Raw genomic sequence first — 21,516 nt, forward strand, 5'->3', positions numbered from 1 at the left:
TCAACAAGTGACCTAGTCCCACAGTCAAATGCAGCAAGAACATCAATGCATAGTATCGATGGCAAATCAGTGTTACCTAGAAAATACACCGATAATGGAGCCCAGAAATCTTTGGGGCAGATCCTCAGCATATATCCCTAATTGTTATTTGCAGTCGAGCAAATCCCGGATCCACTTTTTTAGTGTAGTGGTTGATTTAGCCCCCCAGCATTGCGCCACCGCCCTCTTAGCAAGCAAGGTTGAGACAGCCACCAGCCTCCGATAGCAGGGCTTAAGGTTCTTCACCCAGCCTAATAGGCAAACATCGAAAGCAGACATCACAGGCTCTGACACAACATCTGGAAGCATATTTGTGACCCTGGTCTAGAATGTGTATATGCCTGCACAACCCCATGCAAGATGCACAACATCTGCATCACCCTGCCCACAGAGCACACAGCATGCACTCTCCCACAGACCAAAACGCTTCAGTTTCAAATGTATAGTATAACTGGTGCAAATACTTGAAGTGGATGATGCGGAGATTACAATTCGCCGTCAGGCGGCCGGTCATGGTGTCTCAGAACCTCCACACATCCAGCAACAATGTAGTCCCTAATATCGCTACCCACTTATTATGTGAAGGTGTATCAAGAGGTTCCATTTCCCTAATGGACGCATTGTACAACTTTGTGATCAGGCCCCTGCATTCCTCTCCTGATAGCACGACCTGCAGTGCCACCAGCGTCTTAGGTTGAGCCGGTTAATCAGGGTATATAGTTCTAATCGCTTGCCGAACACGCACATAAGTGAACCCCAGAATCATACCCCGGTCATTTCCATCTTGTAAATCTGAAAGCGGCCTGAACTGGCCCTGTTTGTATAGGTCACCTAATTGTGTAATTCCCGCCGCACCCAGTGCTTTCAGGGCAGCCGGCTCTCGTGCAGCAGAAATATCTGGATGCGCCGCAAGCGGTAAAGCTGGGGCATAAAGATAAGGCAACTGCGCACGTGCCGCAAGCATCTTCCACACCCATGTTGTGAAAAGTGTGGGATTGATTTCAGTCGGTGGCCAGACAAGGCTGCCGCAACAAGGCGCATTGGGAGTACTGCATCCGCCTCGATTGCTAGTGTGATTGGAACCGGTGAGGGAAATGCCAGTAGTGTGCAAACTGGGCCTGTGCACAGAGGTAATAAAGTCGCATGTCGGGAGCAGCAAAACCACCCTGCTCGAACGGTAGTACCAGCACATCCCCCGAATATCGCTGGCATTTGACATATTCGCGTAACATTTCTGGGAGAAACGTTGCAGTCACATGAACGTACTGAAGCATATAGTCGGCGTACAACGAGACCACCAAGGGCCTCTGTCTAAAATGCAACGCTGTCTGTGCATGGCGCTGGTGAAGCTTACAAGCCAGATGCTTCAATGCTAGCGTGAAAAGCATCGGCGACAGGGGGCAACCCTGCCGTGGGCCAGGCTTGATAGGGAAAGCAACATCTGAAACCCAGCCATTGACCCGCACACGCGCAGCAGGCGCCTCATATGAGAGCTGTATCCATTAAAGGAAAAAGGGTGACAAGCTCATCCTAAGTAGGACGGTGAACATATATTTCCACAGCAGGGAGTCGAATGCTTTTACTGTGTCGAGCAGCACAGCAGTCGCTTGAAAGTCTGCCTCAAAATAATGGAAGGTGGAAAAAACAGTGCATAGGTTATGCGCCATTGAGTGGGCAGGAACAAAGCCAGACTGGTCCGGAAGGACCAGGTTGGGGATGAGGGGCTGGAGCCTCCTGGCTTTCTTTTTTGCAAGTATTTTGGCGTCAATATTAATGATTGATAGAGGCCGGTAAGAGTCGCATTTATTGGCAACCTTATCGGGCTTCAGAAGCATAACAATGAGTGCCTCTTTCAACGTGGGAGGGAGCATTCCCTTGTCATACGCCTACTTAAATACATCCGAGAGTCTGCGCGCGAGATCGTCGGCAAAGGCTTTATAAAACTCACTTGGGAGTCCGTCTAGGCCAGCTGCCTTACATGTGGGAAGTGACATTATAGCCAATTTGACATCTTCAACGTCAAAGGGCTGCGTGACATATTCACGTTGGTCCACAGACAGCCACCCCAGCGTGACATCATCTAGATATGCATTTATGTCTGCTGCCGATTACCATTTTATTTTTAATACGCCCATCCTGAACCAAGCGTCAGCACGGGGTAGAGCCCGCTGAGTCACAGCAGCAGGGAGGAATGTGGGCTACCTGGGCAGTTCAAAGTATGCATGTACCTTTGGCCGGCTGTCTTGTGACGGCCAGCCAGACATTCACACTTTGACACCTCTTAAGACAGCTGGGTTAGATCATGGAGCATTCTTCTTGCATACCCCGCCGTTCAAATCCGTTACAGAGCTGGCACCGGAGGCCCTAGGGGAGTTTCTGGTTGTACGTCCAGCCCCTGGCGCATTGTGTTTACGTGGAGCCATAGACTGCCGGACAGGAGGAAAGCAAACGAGTAGACTGGGCCAATAGAGCACAGAACACCGCTGACCGCTCCGACGGTGTACACAGCTCTGGGTGTCTTAGCTGCATATATCTCGTACTCAAAGAGAAAAGGTTGCTCTCTCCCTTGCAGATGTCATTTGGTAATAGTTGCAGAAACGTATAGCGCTTAGCGTTCAGCACTCGAGAGCATTCAGGAGCACAGCACTCCCAGACACGGAATCGATGGGGCAAGAAATTCCTGCGCCCCTCTATTAGTTCTTTCTCCCTCAACTCTCAGCATACGTACATAGAATTATTCTACTCAGTTTCTAAAGCACCTCTCTAATATATCCCTTTTCACCACACCTATTCGTCCTCCTTTTTGTTCCTCTCATCGGTGCTCTGACTCATCTGTAACTTCTCCCACCTTTGCCTACACCCCTTACCTTGTTATGGAACCGCCTTCCCCTCCTTTCCTGTGTCTAGTTCCTGGCCATGCTCGTTAGACACTGCCCTGTTTAGGGCTCGACCTCTGCCAATGCGCTTGCGCATTGCAGATGTCGAGACATATTGGGGCTTAACCAGAGTTAACCAAACGGGCGATTTCATGCAGTGCCAGTGAAAAGCGCGTGCACGCATCAAAGCTACCAGCCTCCCTCCCACAAGCTTCCCCCAGCGTGCGCTCTGGCATTTCTCCTCCCCTAATTATTCACTGCCCACGGCCGGCCGGCACATCAAAGGCTGCTGCTCCCCGTGCGTCTCGTCACCCTTACTCTCCCCTATTCTTCCCTTCTTGTTTTCCTGCCTTTCGTCATGGCTCATGGTGCCTCTCACAACTGCCCCTCCCCCTCCACCACCACAACCACAGAGCGCTCAGATTTCGACTTTATTTGCACTTTTAATACCCGATCACGTTCTAGAATGATTCCGTTGTTTGTACTGAACACTCAAAATGACTGTCATGTACATTCACACGATCTTTGCGTCCGTATTCACAATCAGGCGGAGGATAGCACACAGTGTACAGGCTGGAACACTCGAGAGGGTGGAAATGATGCACGTGCACTCAATGGGGCCAGTGAGCGACCCTTTGCTGCCCAGCGTAGGTCCAATACACTTTGCAGCACACACACAGCTGAGCAGCATTACTGTGCAGAAACTTCTTCACCGGTGACGGGTTTGCAAACACTTTGCACTGGTGTGGGGTCACTTTGCACTCGTATTTTAATAAATCAATCGACCAGCGCACAAATTGTAACGCTTGTATTTTTGCTATATTGCCCTAGAATTCAAGATAGGCGCCTCTTCAGCAGGAGCAGAACTGATAACAACAAACATTTGAAATTCTGAGCAGAGGAGTACAGATCGGACCACAGACCTTCAACGCTACTTCTAGGATGGACAACATGTTGGGGAGTTAGTCTATGCGAACTTACTAAGCCTCAATGGGCCTGATGGCTTTTCCGTACTTTAGTGTGCTGCATTTATGTCCCTGCATTGAAATACTCTAGGAAGCATCTCGCTCGCTTCGCCCATCAGCTTTCATATCCTTTTTCTCCTGTATACTTTGCCCTCCAGCCCCATGTATGAGCGGGCCTAGTCCCAACGTGCTTTCAACTAAGAAGAGCCACGCTTCAAGGGGCACTGATTAAAGAATGTCGCAAAGTGACTCTCCTATGTTATGCTGAGCACGCTGTCTACATTACAGAAAGCCTCCACAGGCAGCTGTATCGGAATGTTCTTGTCTTTCGCTGCTGCTATTAAATACTACTGATTATGCTTCCAAATTTGTGTTTTATAACTCTGACCTAGGATTGGCATTACAGTAATTTATTTTCATTACATTTACATTTTCAGCAGCTCTCAAGTCTTGTTAAAAACTGCTTCACGTTTGACCGTCAGTGGGAGCCCATTTGTGCAGCTCGAGTGAATCTGTGCATCGTTGGGTGAGAGGTGCGCTTGACAGATGTGATTTCTTTATGCAGGGTGTGGGCTAGTGTGGCGTGTTGGGTTAGTGCACAAGAAGTATGCGTCCAGGGCAGGAGATGCGCGTAGCTTTTAAACTTAGGGGGCACAAGATGAACTGAATAACAACAGGTACTAGTGTGCTCGTGCACGGACTGTAACCCAGCAGCTCTATTCATTGGCTTGGGAGTGGTGCTGCAATGAGGTGATTGAAGAGGGCCAGATGAGGCTGCAAGGTAAATACAGCACAGAAGCTAATAAGGTTTTGAGATACTTTTCGACCTCAGCTGTGCTGGTTGGCTTGCCCATGCTGCTGCTTGCTTTCACATCTGCACGTTTCAGTATGTAGTTGAATTCAGATTCATGCTGCTTGTAAGCACTGACTTACATTGTGCAGGGCTATAAGTGGGATGAAAAATCTAGGGGGTCTCTGAAAGGGCCGTGGTCAATATAATTAAGGATGTGGATTAAAAACACATAAGCTAAAAACCTGTACGTAGAAACAGTAAAATACAAGTCGGGCAACACACTATGCTGTCATTGCATCCATATATATGATACAACAAGTAACATCATACCTACAAGTCAGGACTATTGGATTTGTCAATAGTTGTTACTTGCGTGAAATAAATAAGCAGCAACTATGGCTTGTATATAATAATGAAAAAGGTTCCACTTACAGCCAGAGGCGTAACACAGGCCCCTGCAGCCCCCGCGGTGCGGGGGGCCCTCACCCTCCCGGGGGCCCCGTCAGCACCGCACTTCTGCTGGAGGGCTCTAGATTAAACCCGGAGGGGGCCCCTTCAAATACCCTGCAGGGGGGCCCCCTCAAGGTTCGTTACGCCACTGCTTACAGCCCTGGTGACACCCCGACAATGCTGCTGCTCCTGAGTTTCAAAAAGAGAATGGAAATCCAGAGAGAAAATTACCCTTTAAAGGATTTCCCTCCCCCCCCCTCACCTGGCATGACGTCATGCCTTAACTTCTCCACTAGTGAGAAGTGTAACGATGCGCACATCGATGTGCCTGGTGTCACTGCAGTCCGGAACAAGCATTAAAAATGCAATAGGTCTCGCCTTTGATTAAGTTAAAGCCATTTGCTTTGCTAATGGTATTGTATAGCACAGCAAATGACTTTAACTTAATAAAAGGCGAGACCTATTGCATTTTTAATGCTTGTTTTATTTATATTGCCACAAAGTAATAATCTGTTTTGCAATAAAAGGCAATTCTTTTTTACACCCTCTAACGTTAGAAGTTTATTATTGTTTGGTGCTGTACACGAGATTCGATTCCTGGCCTGTGGGATTTCATTCGGGAGTTCATCTTTTTTCTAAATTGCAATCTGGTGCATCATAAATTTGTGTATTCATGAGCTCAATCATTTGTCACATTATACTTATCACAAAAGTATTCTTTTACTTTGACGTTCATCAAAATAACATAGCACCTTGCTGCCGCATGTTCAGTATTCACATACCAGATCTTTATACGTCTCATATTATTTGCAATACTAGTACTTATGCAGCAGGAAAGTCTTCTGCTAATTTATACACTCCTCGCATGTATTCAATCATATCAACAATTGTGTGACCTTCACTGCCACTACACAAGCCTTGGAGTCACACTGCCAGCCACCTTTAGTATTAAAAACATCAAGCAGCGTTTTGAGCAGAGTTTACTCTGTACCCCACATACATGCTGTATTCCTTATTTATCATGCAATGGCTGGTTTCTTACTCACAGAATCATTTTCCTCTGCACCCTTCTTTGTTCTTGAAGCAATGCCATGCCATCTCACATCTACCAAGGGACATATTTACAAGGACGGAGTTAAAATTATCGCCGCTTTAGCAGCAGAAAACTGCCGCTAAAGTGGCGATAATGGGCTTGATAATAGGCTCTTGAGAATTCCAGAGAATTCCAATAGAAGTCCAAGTTTACACCAGGACATGGGCTTCTATTGGAATTCTCAGGAATTCTTTTTTTTTTTTTTGCTTTACCATCACATTACAAAATCAGTTCTTACATCTTTTGGTAGCAACCCCTCCTCCCCCCACCCCGGGTTCAAAAAGTAGAGAAAACATATTATATTTGTAAGCGTTAAGGCACAATCCTTCAATGTGGATGCAAGTTTCAACAGTATCTATACAATAATTGATGAAATAAGAAGATAGTTATCATATCTAACAAAGAAAAAAAAAGAAAAACAGATAAGAAGAGAGCGGGAATAAGCAGCGAGTAAAAGAAAAGAAAAAGTGGGGGAGAACGCAGAAGGGCGAGCGGGGGAGAGAGGAGGCGGGGGGGAAGGCCAAGGGAGTCTAAAATACATTATACAACTTGAGTGTTCACAATGTCGAGCCATCTAGTCAAGGGGTCCCAGACCACCACGGCCTTTTTCCTTGCCCTTCTTCCCTTTTTGGCGTAAATAGCTCTCTCCAACCTATAAGTGGCGAGTAATCTAGCTTGCCACTGTCCAAAAGACGGGGGATTCAGGTCTTTCCAATGCATAGCAATACATATCCGCAATATGGTCATAGCAACAAACATCAGTGCGCCCCCTGCCTTAGGGTCCAACCGGTCGTATAGCCCTAGCATGATCTGGTCGCTGTTCATTCAGTGCACAAAAGATGTCTCCTATCCTCGGTAGGCTAGAGCCAAGCAATTTATCTATCAGACCTACCACGGCGAACGCTGCGGGCCCCCATTTTTATTTACCAAGAAACTCGTATTAGCATTGTACTGGAATGTCTGGCTGTTATTCAAATTATAACAAATTTTCAGCTCTTCAAATGACAGAATACGGCCAGAGCTGTACAAGTCTCCTAACTTACTAATGCCAGCCAGATGCCATTGTCGAAGGTAAATGTTTTTGAATATTAATGGGAGGTTATCATTATTTCTGATAGGGGTATAATGGTTCATCTTGGCAATTTCAAAAACTTTGCGAATATTACGGAAGACGTGATAAGCACTAATCATCGTCTTAAATGTAACTCTCTTATAACAACTATATTCCAGATTTCGCCAAAGACACCCCCTAACATTTTCTCCTAAAAGTAAGAGATAGGAAGAGGGCAAGCCTGACGGGCTTAGAGTGTGATCCTCAAGCATTAGTTTGCGGCAATGCTGTAGGGCGGCAGCCCAATAATATAATTTTAGGTTGGGAAGAGCCCATCCTCCCCTTTCCCTAGATAGAGAAAGAAAATTGAAGGCCCTTCTCGGCTGTGCATAAGCCCAAATGAACTGAGAGAAAATGTGTTCAAACACTAAGAGTATACGACTGTTAAAAACGAGCGGAATTGTACGGAAAAAATAAAGGAGTTTGGGGAAGTACGTAATTTTTTGTTTCAGATCTGTTTTTATTTTTTTTAAAAAGAGGTTTGCACACCACAGGACCAGAGGTACACAGCGTTATTCCTACAACCCTATCCAGGGCCGGCCGCGTACTCGAATATTACATGCAATTTGCTAGTACTCTATATAGAAGGCGAGATGTTACACAGCGTTACGCCTACAACCCACAAGGGGCCGGCCCCGTTCTGTGATGCATATGATGACATAATCTGGTCCCGTATGGAGGGAGACCACTAGTGTCCACCCTTGCAACAGACGGGCAACGCGCCCGGAGTCAACAATCAGCCCAACAGGGCCCAGAACCCGCAGAGCAGCAGAGAAGATGGAGGAAAAGGATAGACGATAGGAGATGGACGAAGGAGAAGAGGAGAGACAGTGCAGGGAGAGTAAGAGCAGTGCGCGCAGGGAATGAGAGAGCAGGGTATGAAGGCCATTCCCATGGTGACCATGTTGGGATCGCAGCGCAGAAGAGCGGCTAGGGCATCAATCTGCTTGGGTCCGAAGGAATAACAGCATCTGTGAAAAGGCGCAGCGTTCTCAGTTTGGTGGGCATATGGCAGGCATGTTCTACCGTGCATAGCTATTTAATTAAAGGATGCCTAACAGCCTTATAGCGTGTATCACGTGCCTGCAGTCGCGCTGTGAAGAGCTCCATAGTGGCAACATGCCATAAACGCACAAACCAGGCAGCGATTATGAGCCAGTCAGAACCCATCGGCACCTCTTCCCTCCCGCCCTTGCGCAGCGCAGCCCCCCAGGGTATACCCCCCGTCCCACTCCACCCCGAGTGTCGCTGTCGCGTCTCCCCCAACCCAACGCACACTAAAGAAGGGAAAGAGAAAGAGAGTGGAAGCAATGGGAAGCAAAGTGAGGAGAGGCAGAGAAAAGAGAAGAGAGGAAGAAGCAAAGAGGGAAGAAAGCCAGTACGAGACAAGAAGAGAGAGAAAAGAGCACGAGTACAAGAAGCGGCCAAACCGGCCTCAAAGCATAGTATAACCATAACGGCCAATGGGCCTCACTTTTCTTGCCCATGTACAGGGCATCCTACACCCAAGGGTTTGGATGCTCTCAGGGATGTCACTCCCTTAGGAACAGTCCGGGGTGGGTCCGCAGTAGCCTTGCAGCTCTATCATCAGGGAACTCCCGCTACTCCCACCCTCCCAGCCAGGACCCGGGGCATACGGTGAGACATGCTGCAGAGTACCACTCGTCGGGGTGAGAGGAACCCACTAGGGGAGCGGGCAATCTATTGTTCAGCTGAGGGCCATTCCTCTGATCATTGCGTCGAAGGACGCGAGACAGGTTCCTCCCGGTCTCCTTCCAGGGATTTAATGTGTGCTATGATGTCCTGCTTGGCCTGGGAGGTCCACCGTTCATCTAGTGGGGGGGCGCGACGATGGCACTGGACAGTGGTCCAAGTCGGTTTGGCTGGTATCCGCTCCTGCCTTCGTGGGCGGGATGGGCTTGCCGGCGGCGATGTTGGTACATGAAGGAGCTGCGCCGCCTCTGTGAAGGTCCGAATTACTCTTCGTCTGCTATCCCACTGGAAAATGAGGGCAAAAGGATGGCCCCATTGGTAAGAAATGCCCAAGGTTCGTAGTTTCTCTGTCACTGGCTTGAAGGCTCGTCGTCGCTTCAGAGTGTTTGGCGCCAGGTCCTGAAATATCTGTATCTTGTGCCCCTGGTATCGGAGGTCTGGTTTGTCGCGAGCCGCTCTCCAGATGGCTTCCTTCTCAGTAAAAAAATGGACCCGCGTCAGGATGTCTGGAAGGAGGCCCGATCATCCCGAGGATCCAGAGACTCGGTGCGCCCGGTCCAAAGTCGGCGTAGAGGCATTCTTATCACCCCATACCTCATGTAGGAGCTGCGCCACATACATTAGAATGTCCTTCTCCTCTTCTCCGATGGTAACACCCCGGATGCGAAGATTGTTCCGGCGGCTTCTGTTCTCCAAGTCCTCCTGTTTGACTTGCAGCTCTATATTCTGCTCCTCCAGAACCGCCAGGCGCTCCCACAGCTGCTCCTGATCTTCCGTGCGTACATCCATCGTTTTCTCCAGCCCATCCACCCTGTCCCCCAAGTCCGTGACTTCCCGCCGAAGCTCCGTCACGCAGGTGTGCACCTCAGACCTGAGGGAGCTGATCTCCATCTTGAGTTCTGTCATAAAAGAGGTCATAAACGCCTGAGTGACCGACATCGAGTCCCCCACCGTCTGGGAAGAGCCCTCAGAGGCCATCGACGCCCCCGCCTTACCCCATATCGCCACAATAGAATTGTCCCTGGGGGCCATGGCCGGGTCCGCCTTACTCCCTCTGGAGTGCGTCATCGCCAGCCCTGGAGTGGCCCGGAGGCAGTCAGAGAATGCAGCCACAGCTCGCCTAGTACCAGGTAATTAGGGGTGCTCCCCAACATGACGCCGTTCGTTAGGTATGGTCCAAAGTCTCAGTCCCAGAACAGTATGCAGGGTAACGGGCCCCAGCTCCCTACCCCTCCGCTCACTGGCACTCAGGCACGGGGAGTCTCTCTTTGTCCCTCCCCTCCTCCTGTAAGGCTTGAACAGGGGTGACACAGCTGCCAACAGTGGCGAATCTACCCCCCAAGGACACCAACCGCAAATGGTCCACAGAGGAGGACCCAAGACTGCAAGGCAGGACGAAGATGATATACACAACTCCCCTCAACAAACAAACATGGGGTTCAGGAGGCCATATGGGTTCGGACGGCCCGATCAGTACAACAAGCCGCTCAGCCACACCTCCCCAATGCGGTCCCCGCTGCACCCTATTTAGCAACAACAAGACAGAGAAAATGCCCCCTTATACTCAGGATACACGAAATGCTTGTCTCAGGGCAATCAGTCTCAACAGCGCAGGAGAGTCCATGCAAGGGGTCCCCACCAAGGCGCCAACGCAAGATGGGGGGTACACCAGCCTCTCCGCTTCCCTTCCTGCAGCCGGCCTCAGCAGTAGCGTTTCTTCAACACCTTCCAAGACCCACGAGGCTCAGCCTTAGAGTCCACTCATCCCCTGAGCAGCCAGGCCGAGCGCCGCGGGACAAGGCCCACCAGGGCAGTGTTCCCAGAGATTACTGGCCGGGCACCAGGTTGTATTGAGGGCCGTCGGCGCCACTACCCGGGGCTCCCCCGCGCCGGTGCCCAGCAGCAGTCCCCCGTAGGCACCTCCCCGTGTCCCCCCACAGCAGCAAGACCCAGGGTGGTAGGGGCCCGCAGCAGGCCAGTAGCGCCCAGGGGCAGGGGGCGCCAAACCGCAGCGGGGAAGCAGGCAAAATGGCGAGGCGGAGTGCGCACTCACACTCCCCTCTCACCTTAGGCGCTAACCACCTCGAGCTCCAGCAATGTCAGGGCCTTGTCACCTCCGCTACGCGCAGCACACCATCCAGCAGAGCAGGGGGGGAGGTCTCAGGCCCGGCCCAGGTCTCTGCCGTCCGGTCGCGCCTCCAGCCGGCAGATCGTAGGCGACACCACAGTTGCAAGGCTCCAGTCGCGCTCAATCTGCTCTCATCTCCTCTGCTGATGGTGTGGGGGGGGGACCCAGGCAGGCACCCGAGGCTCGCAGACCCCCAGGCCCGAGCAGACCGCACCAAGCGCTCCATCGGACAGGCCACAAGATGACGGCTCCTACCTCCGCTCCGCCGCGCACTCCCTGTCAGACTCTCAAGGGGGTCACCACGGGCCGGGAATCCGCCTCACCTCAGTTTCTGCGCCGGGGGACTGCCCGTGCAGGGGGGCCTCGCAGTCTCCGCAGGGCCACAGGAGCACCCCCGCACTTCCGCCACCACAGCGGGGCCAACCCAGCCGCCGGGGCCGCCCACTGTGTAAGGCATCAACAGGGGTTCCAAAAGAAGCCCCCGTCGCCGTCTCCTCGTGCCGCTCACCACCTATCAGAGCGGGGGGGGGGAAGCTTCAATCCCGGTCCAAGTCTCCGCTTCCCAGCCGCATTTCCAGCCCGCCGGCCGCAGGTTCCCTGCCGTCACCCAGGGGCCAGAGGTGACACCGCAGCTAGGGAGCTCCAGTCACCCCCAGATCGCACTCCGCCGGTCCTTCCCTGGAGCCGCCGGCACAGGGGGGGCCTACGCAGGTACTCGGGGCTCAGGGACCGCCAAGCTCAGGCAAATCTCAGCAAAGGCTCCGCCGGACAGCGGGCAAAATGGCAGCTCCCGCCTCCGAGTCGCTAACTGTTCCCTGCCAGCCTCTCAAGGGGGACACCACGCAGCAAGCCTCCACCGCCCTCTGATTCCGCAGCTCCCCACAGACGGCTCCCACCCCGGGGGGGTCAACATGAGCACCCCAGCTCCGCTTTGCAGGCCCAAAACAGTGGTGGAGGGTCGGAGCTTCCACGGAACACGTCCTACGGCATCTCCAGTCAGGCCACGCCCCCAAGTACGTCATTTTTAAAACATTGCATCTTCCTACATTAGTTAAATGCAAGTTGTCAATTTTCCTGTTTGATTTCTTCATGTCTTTGGCTAAAGGGGACACATTTTCAACAACCAAAGTGTCTAAGTCTGAAACAATATTGACTCCTAAGTATTTTGCTTTACTAGTTATTCTGTTATCTACCCAGGTTACTTTTTTGTTACCAACAATCTGCGTTTTTTGTTCTATTCAGAGCGTAGCCCGAGATCAGACCGAATTCTTGGGCTTCTTGCTCAAGGGCACTTATAGCCGACTCGTGTTCCGGGGTTATTATGGCTAGGTTGTTGGCATAGCAATGATCTTTGTATCTATGCCAAACCTACTCACTGGCAGAATTGAGGGGTTAGCTTAAATTCTTCTTATCAGGGGGTTGATATAAAGGGTGAAGAGTAGGAGCGAACGGGGACACCCCTGCCTCGTACATCTTGTTATCTTTATTTGTTCTGAGAGCTGACCGTTAATACCTATTTTGACTGTTGGGTTCTGATACAATGCTTGAAGGGCCTGGATCATTCTTGGTCCAAAACCAGACTGCCGCATGACAACCCAGAGAAATTGCCAGGAGACCCGATCAAACGCTTTTTCAGCGTCTAAAAGAATTAATGAGATCGGGTCTCCTGTCACCTCCGCGGTGTCAAATAGCATGATGGATCGATGGACATGTTCGTGGTGCCTTTTTTAAAAATAAATCCGTGCTGCGCCCTGGATAATAATGGCTCAATGTTGGAAGACATTCTCATGGCAATAACTTTATAAAAAATTTTAGAATCAGAATTAATTAATGTTATGGGTCTATATGAGGACAACTCAAGGGGTGAGTTGTCCTTTTTGGGCAATATCACAATTTTAGCCAATGACAAGGAGTTTGGTGGAGAGGTCCCTTCAAAGATGGAACTTATTACATTCGTGAATATATCTTTTATTTTAGCTGAGAAGATTTTATAAAGTTCAACAGGAATACTGTCCAGCCCAGGGGATTTACAATCCGGGAGACTAGCCAATGCAGCCGCAATCTCTTCCCAATCTGGGGGGTTTTCCAAATCATCATGCGCGTCACTGTTCAGTTTGGCTGTTGGTATCCCCTCTAGGTATTCTCTAATCATAATGACTATATCTTCGGGTGAACCTCTGATTTCTTCTTGGTAAAGCTTCTCGTAAAATTTCCTAAAAACTTCCTCTATTTTTATAGGATCAGTGGTTGTCCCTTCCGTGTCTGTATTAATTGAGGTGATGGTATTTGCAGTTATCTGTTGTCTGGTGGAAATGGCACGCTGATGGCCAATAAGTTCGCTCCACTCATAGCATTTCTACCTTGATGCGGCCCATTTAGTAGCTATTTTCTCTGCTAAAACAGTCCCCATCTCAGATTTGGAAACAGCCACCATTGTCTGTGCCTCTTCTATTCCTATACCTGCCTGAACTGCTTGTACTAGTTTTTTTTCTGCTTCTATCATCTGTCTTTGTAGCATATAAATTTGTGCTTTGTCATTCCTGTTCTTTCTGATTGAGAAACGTGATGTCTCCCCCTTTATGCCTGCATTGAGAGTGTCCCAAACCACCATTACAGATGCAGTCCCAATGTTTATATTCAGAAATTCCTGTATCCAGCCAGCCATATGCTCTCGATAGTTACTATCATACAACAAAACCTTTTCAAATGTCCAATTCGACCTTTGTCCCTGGTTGGCCCAGCCCTCTAAATTTAAAATAAGAGGGTTGTGATCCGATAGAAGTCGAGGAGCGACATCAATAAAACAGTTGTGTATTAACCCCTTCGACGCTCATGACGAGCTGGGCTCGTCATGAGGTAGCCTCCTCGCACGCTCATGACGAGCCCAGCTCGTCATGTAAAGTGCGAATCCCTAAAACCCAGCGTACGGGCGGAAATCCTACCGCACGCATGCGGTTAAAGCAGATGAGTCAAGAAAAGAATCCAATCTAGCTAGCGATAAGTGGGGAGCTGAGAAGAAAGTAAAGCCATTCTGATCGGGTTTGGAATAAGCCCACGCATCTTTTAAGCCATGAGTGTTTATTACATTAAGGAGGGGGCCCGATAAACTTTAGCCTTTCTTCCTTCATAGCGCCAAGAATTACCTGAGTCCCAGGTGCTAGACAGGTTTAGGTCACCACATAGAATTGCTGGGAGTGGCCAATGCGCTAATTCTTCATTCACATGATTTATCACCCCTCGTCTAGATTGCTAGCATAGACCGAACACCCCTCGTCTAGATTGCTAGCATAGACCGAACAGATTGGAAATATAAGATTAGAGGATAAAAAGCACCTTGCCATAACCCATCTCCCTAGTGTATTCAATTTAACCTGGTTCACTACTAATGGTAATGCTTTACACACCAGAATCCCCACCCCCTTTACCCGGGCGCCCTGCGAAGTTGCCCCAATAAGTTTAAAACCCAACGAATTTAGCAGAGATCTCTGGCCACCTTCGATGTAAGTCTCTTGGAGACATACTATATCTGCCCCAATCAATCGAAGTATCTGCGCGGACTTCTGTCTCTTCAATGAATCATTCAGACCAAAAATATTTAGCGAGACAATCCTAAGCTTATTTTGTAAGTTCATTATTTGTTATTTTAGTGCTACCCTATATAGTAACCTGTGTATGAACCGCAATAGCCAGGTCCCTCCTCCACATCCTGCGAATGTCTCTCCCCAGCACCCCCCCAATCCCACACCCCATGCCCCCCACCCCTCTCCCCCACAAAACCTCACATCCCGCTCTCCTATATTGCAAATGTAAGTGTTTCCTAAGATATAGCATTAGATATACTTAGAAAGGAGAGTACCAGCCTCTCTCCTATATTGCAAATGTAAGTGTTTCCTAAGATATAGCATTAGATATACTTAGAAAGGAGAGTACCAGCCTCTTAGCCTCTAGTTCCACAGTTTTCAGCATGTACCCAATCACCCTCCCCCCACACCCCCAAAAATGGACAGTCAGGGAAACCCTGAATGATGAACACCTAGTGTGAGACTCCCGGACACCATCTTGCTCCATAGTTAATCCCTTAAACACAGACATTTGGCTAGCATTGCTACCCCAGTGAGATAAGACAAAGATACAAATAATTACGTATGCGGGAAAGAAAAAGGTAAGCGTACAAATTTGATTTTTCCCCATTAAATTAGGAAAGAACGCCAATCAAGACCCCCTAACATGTTAAAGCTGAAATTTATGGGAAGTTCAAAGCTTCCGGCTTCATTTTCTTTTACTCCCCTTTTACTCCCCACAATCTCTTTTAAGTACTCTCCTACTTTAATCTCGGATAAGAAAACCCGGGTTGGTCCTTCAAAAATCACTTTCAATCCTGCAGGGTTCCTCAGGAAAACTTGGGTACCTTGTTGTTGTAGGGGAGTAATCATTTGGCGCAATTGCCATCGTCGCTCGACTGTTGCATGGCTAAAGTCTGGTTTGGCGAAAAACTTGATTCCGTCTGCCTCTTTCTGGGAGTTAGGCCTGGCCTGGTCATATATAAATTTGTCTTAAAAGAAAATTCCCCCCAAAACCCCAAAAAGCTCTAGGTTTATCGTTTCCAAAGTTGCTACCGTCTTGTTTTTGCTTCAGGTTAAAAGGAAAGAGGTGCGCTCTTTGGATCTCCTGAGACCAATTCCAGGTCGTCTGCGATGGGAAGACACTCCGAAGCAATTTTACAATGTACCCTCTGGGGTCATCTCCCTCCACGCCTTCTGGTATCCCTAGAAGTCTCAGATTATTCCTCCGTAGCCTATTTTCCTACTCCTCCAGCTTGGTCATCATGTCAGTGAGACAGGCCTCGTGGGATGCACCATGTTCTTTGACTTGCGAGACTTCGGTTTCAAGGGTCTCTGTTCGCACTTCAACCATTGCGACCTGATCGCCAATATTGGTGCAGATTTTGTTTAATTTCCTCATTCCTCCATGGAGTTTTTTTGAGGTTCCCTTCGCAGCGAGGCTATCTGTTCTAACTTCCTCCTGAAACTGCTTGATGGATGCAAAGATTGATGCTAGAGAGGGTTCAGGCGTTTGATAGCTGTGGTCTTGCGCTCTATTGGAGGTTGGATCTCCCTTCCAGCAGAGACCCTGTAGGTCTTGGTGTAGGTCTGAGTGATCTCACTTCAGTTGTCTGTGCTTTTTGCTTCGGGGCTTTTTTTGCTTGATGGTTCTGGGGGCAGAGTCGTCCGTTTCTCCTTCCAATTTACTGGTAGAGCTCATTGGATCATTGTCAGTCCCGGATGGGGATCCATTTGAGACAGAAAAGAAATTTTCATTTGCCATGTCCGGGGTCTGTGGATCTATAGGCCTGGGGTTCAGGTTTTCGGGGCCGTTCTCCTCAGCCGCTTTATTCGTCAAAAGTGTCTTATTTACGGCCACGCCGTCAGGCGCAGTAGCAGCAGCAGCGACAGTGACGGTGACAGTGGCAGTGGCAGTGGGAAAAGTAATGCTGGAGGCAGAAGGAGCTGGAGCGATGGTATCGATAGCAGTGACAGCAGAAGTAGTATTGACAATGTCTTGCCCACAAGTATCGATCTCTGGTGCCCGGCCTATCTCACTCCTGACAACCCCACCATCAGGTTAATTCATAGCACATTGCAGGGGAGGATGTATTGACCCTTGATCTGAGAGGACCTTGGCTGGACTGCTTATCTCAATTAAGGTAGGAGTGGGTGTGTTTTTCAAGGTGGTAAAATGTCTGGCAATAGATGGTGAACTCCCAGTATTTCCCACTGTATTTTCTTTTGAACACATTGCGCCTCTAAGTCTCCCCGTATTTTATTTGTTCACCCCAGCATCCCTTTTACCTTTAGGTGGGGGGTCCACTCCGACCATATGCCGAGATTCTAGGCGTCCGGAGCCCGGGTGCGGCTGACAGCGTGGCCGCTGCGAGCATAGCCAGGTGAATGCCCTTTGCGGTCTGCTAGGTCTGCTAGCCGATTGCGGAGACTGAACAGTCAGATCGGTCAGATCACCTACGAGCAGCTGGCGGCGTGGGGGCCGGGAAAGGAAATGCATCTCCTGTCGCAAAGTGGTCAGTACCACAGTTTCTATTGTTTCAATACACACTGCTTGTGCTGTACAAGTGACCACAGCGAGTCGGAATTCTCAGGAATTCTCAAGAGCCTATTATCAAACCTATTATCGCCGCTTTAGCTGCAGTTTTCTGCCGCTAAAGCGGCGATAATTTTAACTCCGTCCTTGTTAATATGCCCCTAAGTTCTTAGTAAGAACATCTCCCAATTTGCAGGCTTTCTCATCTGTCCTCACAATGCTAAAATATCTCAGGTCAAACGTTTTGAGCCACAATGTCTCTCTTACAATAACAAATGCATGCCACACTCTTCTCTGCATCTTTTCGGATATATATACTGCACATATGTAAATTCACAAATGTACCAAATTCCTTGAGCATCCCACTTCTGTTACTCTGCTTACAGTATATATCTCTGTGAATGGATTTAGAGTAGCTCTTTGATACAATATTGTAAACTAAACAGTTCTTTCTTCAACTTCTCCTGCCATGTTCTGTGAATTGCTTTTCTATGGCTTCCAGCACGATGCCCTTATCGCATGTCAGCTCTAGGCAGCCTTTATATACCTGTACTTATCATGTATTCTTTTTTAAACATATATATTTTAACAAAGTGAATCAGTAAAATTCACATTGTTCCGCTGAAGAAGATTAATTGACAGTATTTTTGTGGCGTGGAAAGGCACAGATACTCAATTGCTGGCCTTCCATCATGTCTTAAGGTGATTATAGAGGGTGCTTCCTGAAGAAGAAGTTTAGTCCGAAATGCGGTGATGTGACAGATTAAGACATATCCTCTCTGTATTCTGCATTTAAAAATTCAGTTGTGAATATAAAGACGAAGAAATGGAAATGGAAAGTGAACATTAGGCTTGAAGATATCTGGAAGAGTTGAAGAGTCTTAATCGTATTGTTGAATGGTTGACATTTTTTGGGGATAAAGCAAGCAGAATTTGTATAGAACTGTAACCATCTGGACAATGCATACAGGATTAGAGGACCATACCAAATTCGTCATGACACACATTAATCAAGCCCATTATTTTCTAATGAGATATACTCAGCCACATCCATCCTGGCACATAACCAGCCACACACTTTGGGGCACTGACAGTCACTATAGACTCCTCACATATAGAGCCCATATTCTCCCTGCTGAGGAGTTCACATATCCTGTAACAAACCTTGATTTTAGCATTGTGAAAAAAGTCTTTAAGTTACTCTTTGGTGAGTAATTGGAAAGGATCACATGGCGTAGTAGATAAGACACACCCTTCAGAATAATAAAACCTAGGTTCAAGTACAATTCTTAATGTTTGACAACTAACACTGTGTAAGCCTTAAGAAATCCTAAACAAATATTTTTATCTCTCTGTACCGAAGATGTTGATTTCAGGATTGGTCAATAACGCAACAATAAGTTATTTGTCCTTTTGTGAGGGTGCTGGCTGTTTTCAAGGGTCTCCAGAAGTTCTTGTCCAAAGAAAGTAAGTGGCAGATTCATTTCATATGGAAAATACTGTATTTGTTTATATGTGTAGCAGAAGTGAAAAACCAAGGTAAATATTGGAACAAAGGCATTATTGAGCAACATAAAAAGTGAGTAAACAATTAATTTTCCAACTCGTGGGTTAATTTCTTCATCCTGTTACAATACTTTTCTTTATACAGACTATGCTGGAAGTGTTACTGGAAATGGAGAAGATGGGAATCCTGGGGAAAAACAACTTAGACATACTAAAGAAAACGTGTGAGAATGTTGATAAAGGATTAGTGAAGATCATCGAAGAGTATCAACAGAACACAGCAGGTAGGGTTTATGCAGCACCAGTGATTTCAGTAGATGGTTAATGTGATGCAGTTCTTTTTAATCTTGGGACATCTGTTCACTTACAGGCTTAGCTCCCAAGTGAGAGCTTACTGGTGGTGGACGGGTACTTGGTATTTAATGTTCACGTATAGTTTCTTGTAGTGGGAGCCAACGCACACCCAACATGCAATTGATGTCACCTTTGTCTAGTTTATTTTCTGTTCAATTCAAGATCTCTTTTTCTTGCTAAACTTCAATACCCAACAATCCAGTCGACAAGATTAGTGGTGAGCTTTGGAGTCCTTTGTAAGATCAAACTATGCCCCAGTCCTATGTGCATACATAATTTGATATACTTTCTACCTGAGCCAACACTGTACTTCGTCACCCCCAGCATATGTACTGGTGATTGTAAACTGCATTAGGGGTTTGCTCTCCCAGTTGTAACAATTGTGAAAAGTCCAATTATATTTGCTGATCCAACCATTATCCTAAACCATTAGCATCTTCACTTATTTAGCCCTTGTGTAACTACTGCATATCGTACCACTAAAATTATTTTTTCTTTTCTTCAAGGAACTCTCCCTAGCCCCCTTGAAGGAAACAGTTGTCCCTCCTCCACCAACAATTTATTTTCCTACAATTGCATACTTGGTAGTCACCCAATACAACTCCATTGCTCTTTCCACAGTGGGCAATCGCTGGCACAATGGTGGCCATTCTGGGTGACATCCCTTTGCATAATAGTGCTTCTGGCATAATGATGACCTTTTCTAGACCTATTTTAATTATTCCTGGCCTTGACCTCTCCTGCTAACATAGTGGCCTCCCCTGCATAATCGTGGTCAATTCTAGTGCAATGATGTCCATGTGTAACATAATGCAAACACCTTTGGCATTATGGTGTCCAGCACCTGCATAACAGATGCCAATCTTGGGATATTGTGTGTTCCCTTGACATTTGGGGACCACCTCTTGCATGTGAGAGGATCTTCTATATGCGAGTACCTGACGAATAGGACAAGCTGGCATGTGTGGACCAAACATTTCTTAAGTGATAATAAAACTTGTATTCTGAAGCAAAACTATCCTTGTTTTCAGAAAAGGACAATCTCTTGTGTTGGAGGATTTTTGGGGTGCAGCTTAATGAATAGTGTGTAGTTTATTGTAAAATACGTATATTTTCAGACACTGATAAGCTGTGTTTGGAGGCAAGATAACAATAAGTTTGTAAGCTAAAAGTGGAGACCCAAGTATACATCCAAGTGTGACAAAAATATATATATGTGAGCTAAAGCTCGAGGGCATGGGTAAATTTTCCCATCAGTAGCCACTCTGTACCGCCCTTGTTAACATCATTTGGGTTCTCCTTGCCCAGGAGACAAAGGAAAAACAGCCTATTGATGTTATTAAGGCTGCTCCAAAAACCTTTGACGTGATGTAATGTCAGTACTATGTTTTATAGATGATATTTTAAGTATAAGTGGCGACTGAAAAAAAGCAGTGCAAAGATAAGAAATGTGAGTGAAAAATCAATTAAAATTGGATAATACTGAGTAGATATGAGACTTTAATTTTTCTTCTCAGTTTTCCAAATCTAAAAGGTAAAGTGCAAAAACAGATTTAATATAATATCTGTAAGCAATGATGGTCGACATGTTTCAGCATTATGGTGGTATAGTACCAATGCTTTCTTCAGGACCCGATGTTAGCTACTGCTAATATAAAATGAAGTTAGAAATGTCACCTGCAAAAGCCAGGTCAAATAGATCCACCACCGACTTTTGTCACATCATGTTGAAGAGACGAACACACAGGAGAAAACATGAAACATAAAAACAAATACATATTAGCATATTTGTGGACTAATAAACAGTACCATGATGTTATCAAAGCGTAAACCATCATGTGCCGGTATATCTTTAATACCACCAAGTCAACGCAATTGTACTACTGCAGGATATCATGGCCACTCACCCATTAGTTGTGGTGATGGCGCTTCACCCCACCTGGCTGCAGCTCAGGTATAGAGGAGCACCGCTCTGCAAACAAATAAGGAGACATTCGAAAAACAAGGGTAGGTTGAGCTATAATTCGACATTATGTTTTCTTATTAAAGATGTATTCGAATTTTAGACTACAATTCGATCCGTCTAGTCAATTTGTGAGTCAATAAGTTTCTTAAGAATAGGGTATAAAAGCCCCACTGGCTGGTACATATTATTTGCTCGAAACTGCTGTTAAGCATATGTACAACCTTTCAGCAATAGAATCAGATTATGTTTGTCCATTAGTGCAAACAATAAAGTTTCAACCATCACTCTCTCCTGACTTGTTATGGCTTGAGAAGAAATAGGATAATCAGGCAGACCATGTTTCAATTGAACCAGTTTGTAGCAACCTCAGTGGATGTCCATCAACAAACAGCACACAGCAATTTCAGTAGTAAACAGCATTTCCTC

The 21,516-nt window shown here is 47.3% G+C and overlaps 1 protein-coding gene across 2 annotated transcripts in view; it reads left to right on the plus strand.

The window, feature by feature from the left end:
* The window catches only part of CASP8 (caspase 8), a 188,175-nt gene that overhangs the window by 119,338 nt on the left and 47,321 nt on the right, over window positions 1-21,516 (plus strand). The window contains exons 1-2 of one of the 2 annotated variants that reach the window (XM_078680214.1): window positions 18,630-18,731; window positions 18,916-19,054. In XM_078680214.1, the coding sequence (XP_078536340.1) occupies window positions 18,919-19,054 (136 nt within the window). In that variant the 5' untranslated portion in view covers window positions 18,630-18,731; window positions 18,916-18,918. Of the gene's footprint in view, window positions 1-18,629; window positions 18,732-18,915; window positions 19,055-21,516 lie in introns of those variants that run through there. The other variant, XM_078680213.1, reaches the window with a different exon arrangement.

This window comes from Lissotriton helveticus, chromosome 3_1, assembly GCF_964261635.1.
Source record: "Lissotriton helveticus chromosome 3_1, aLisHel1.1, whole genome shotgun sequence".
Classification (NCBI taxonomy): Eukaryota; Metazoa; Chordata; class Amphibia; order Caudata; family Salamandridae; genus Lissotriton; species Lissotriton helveticus.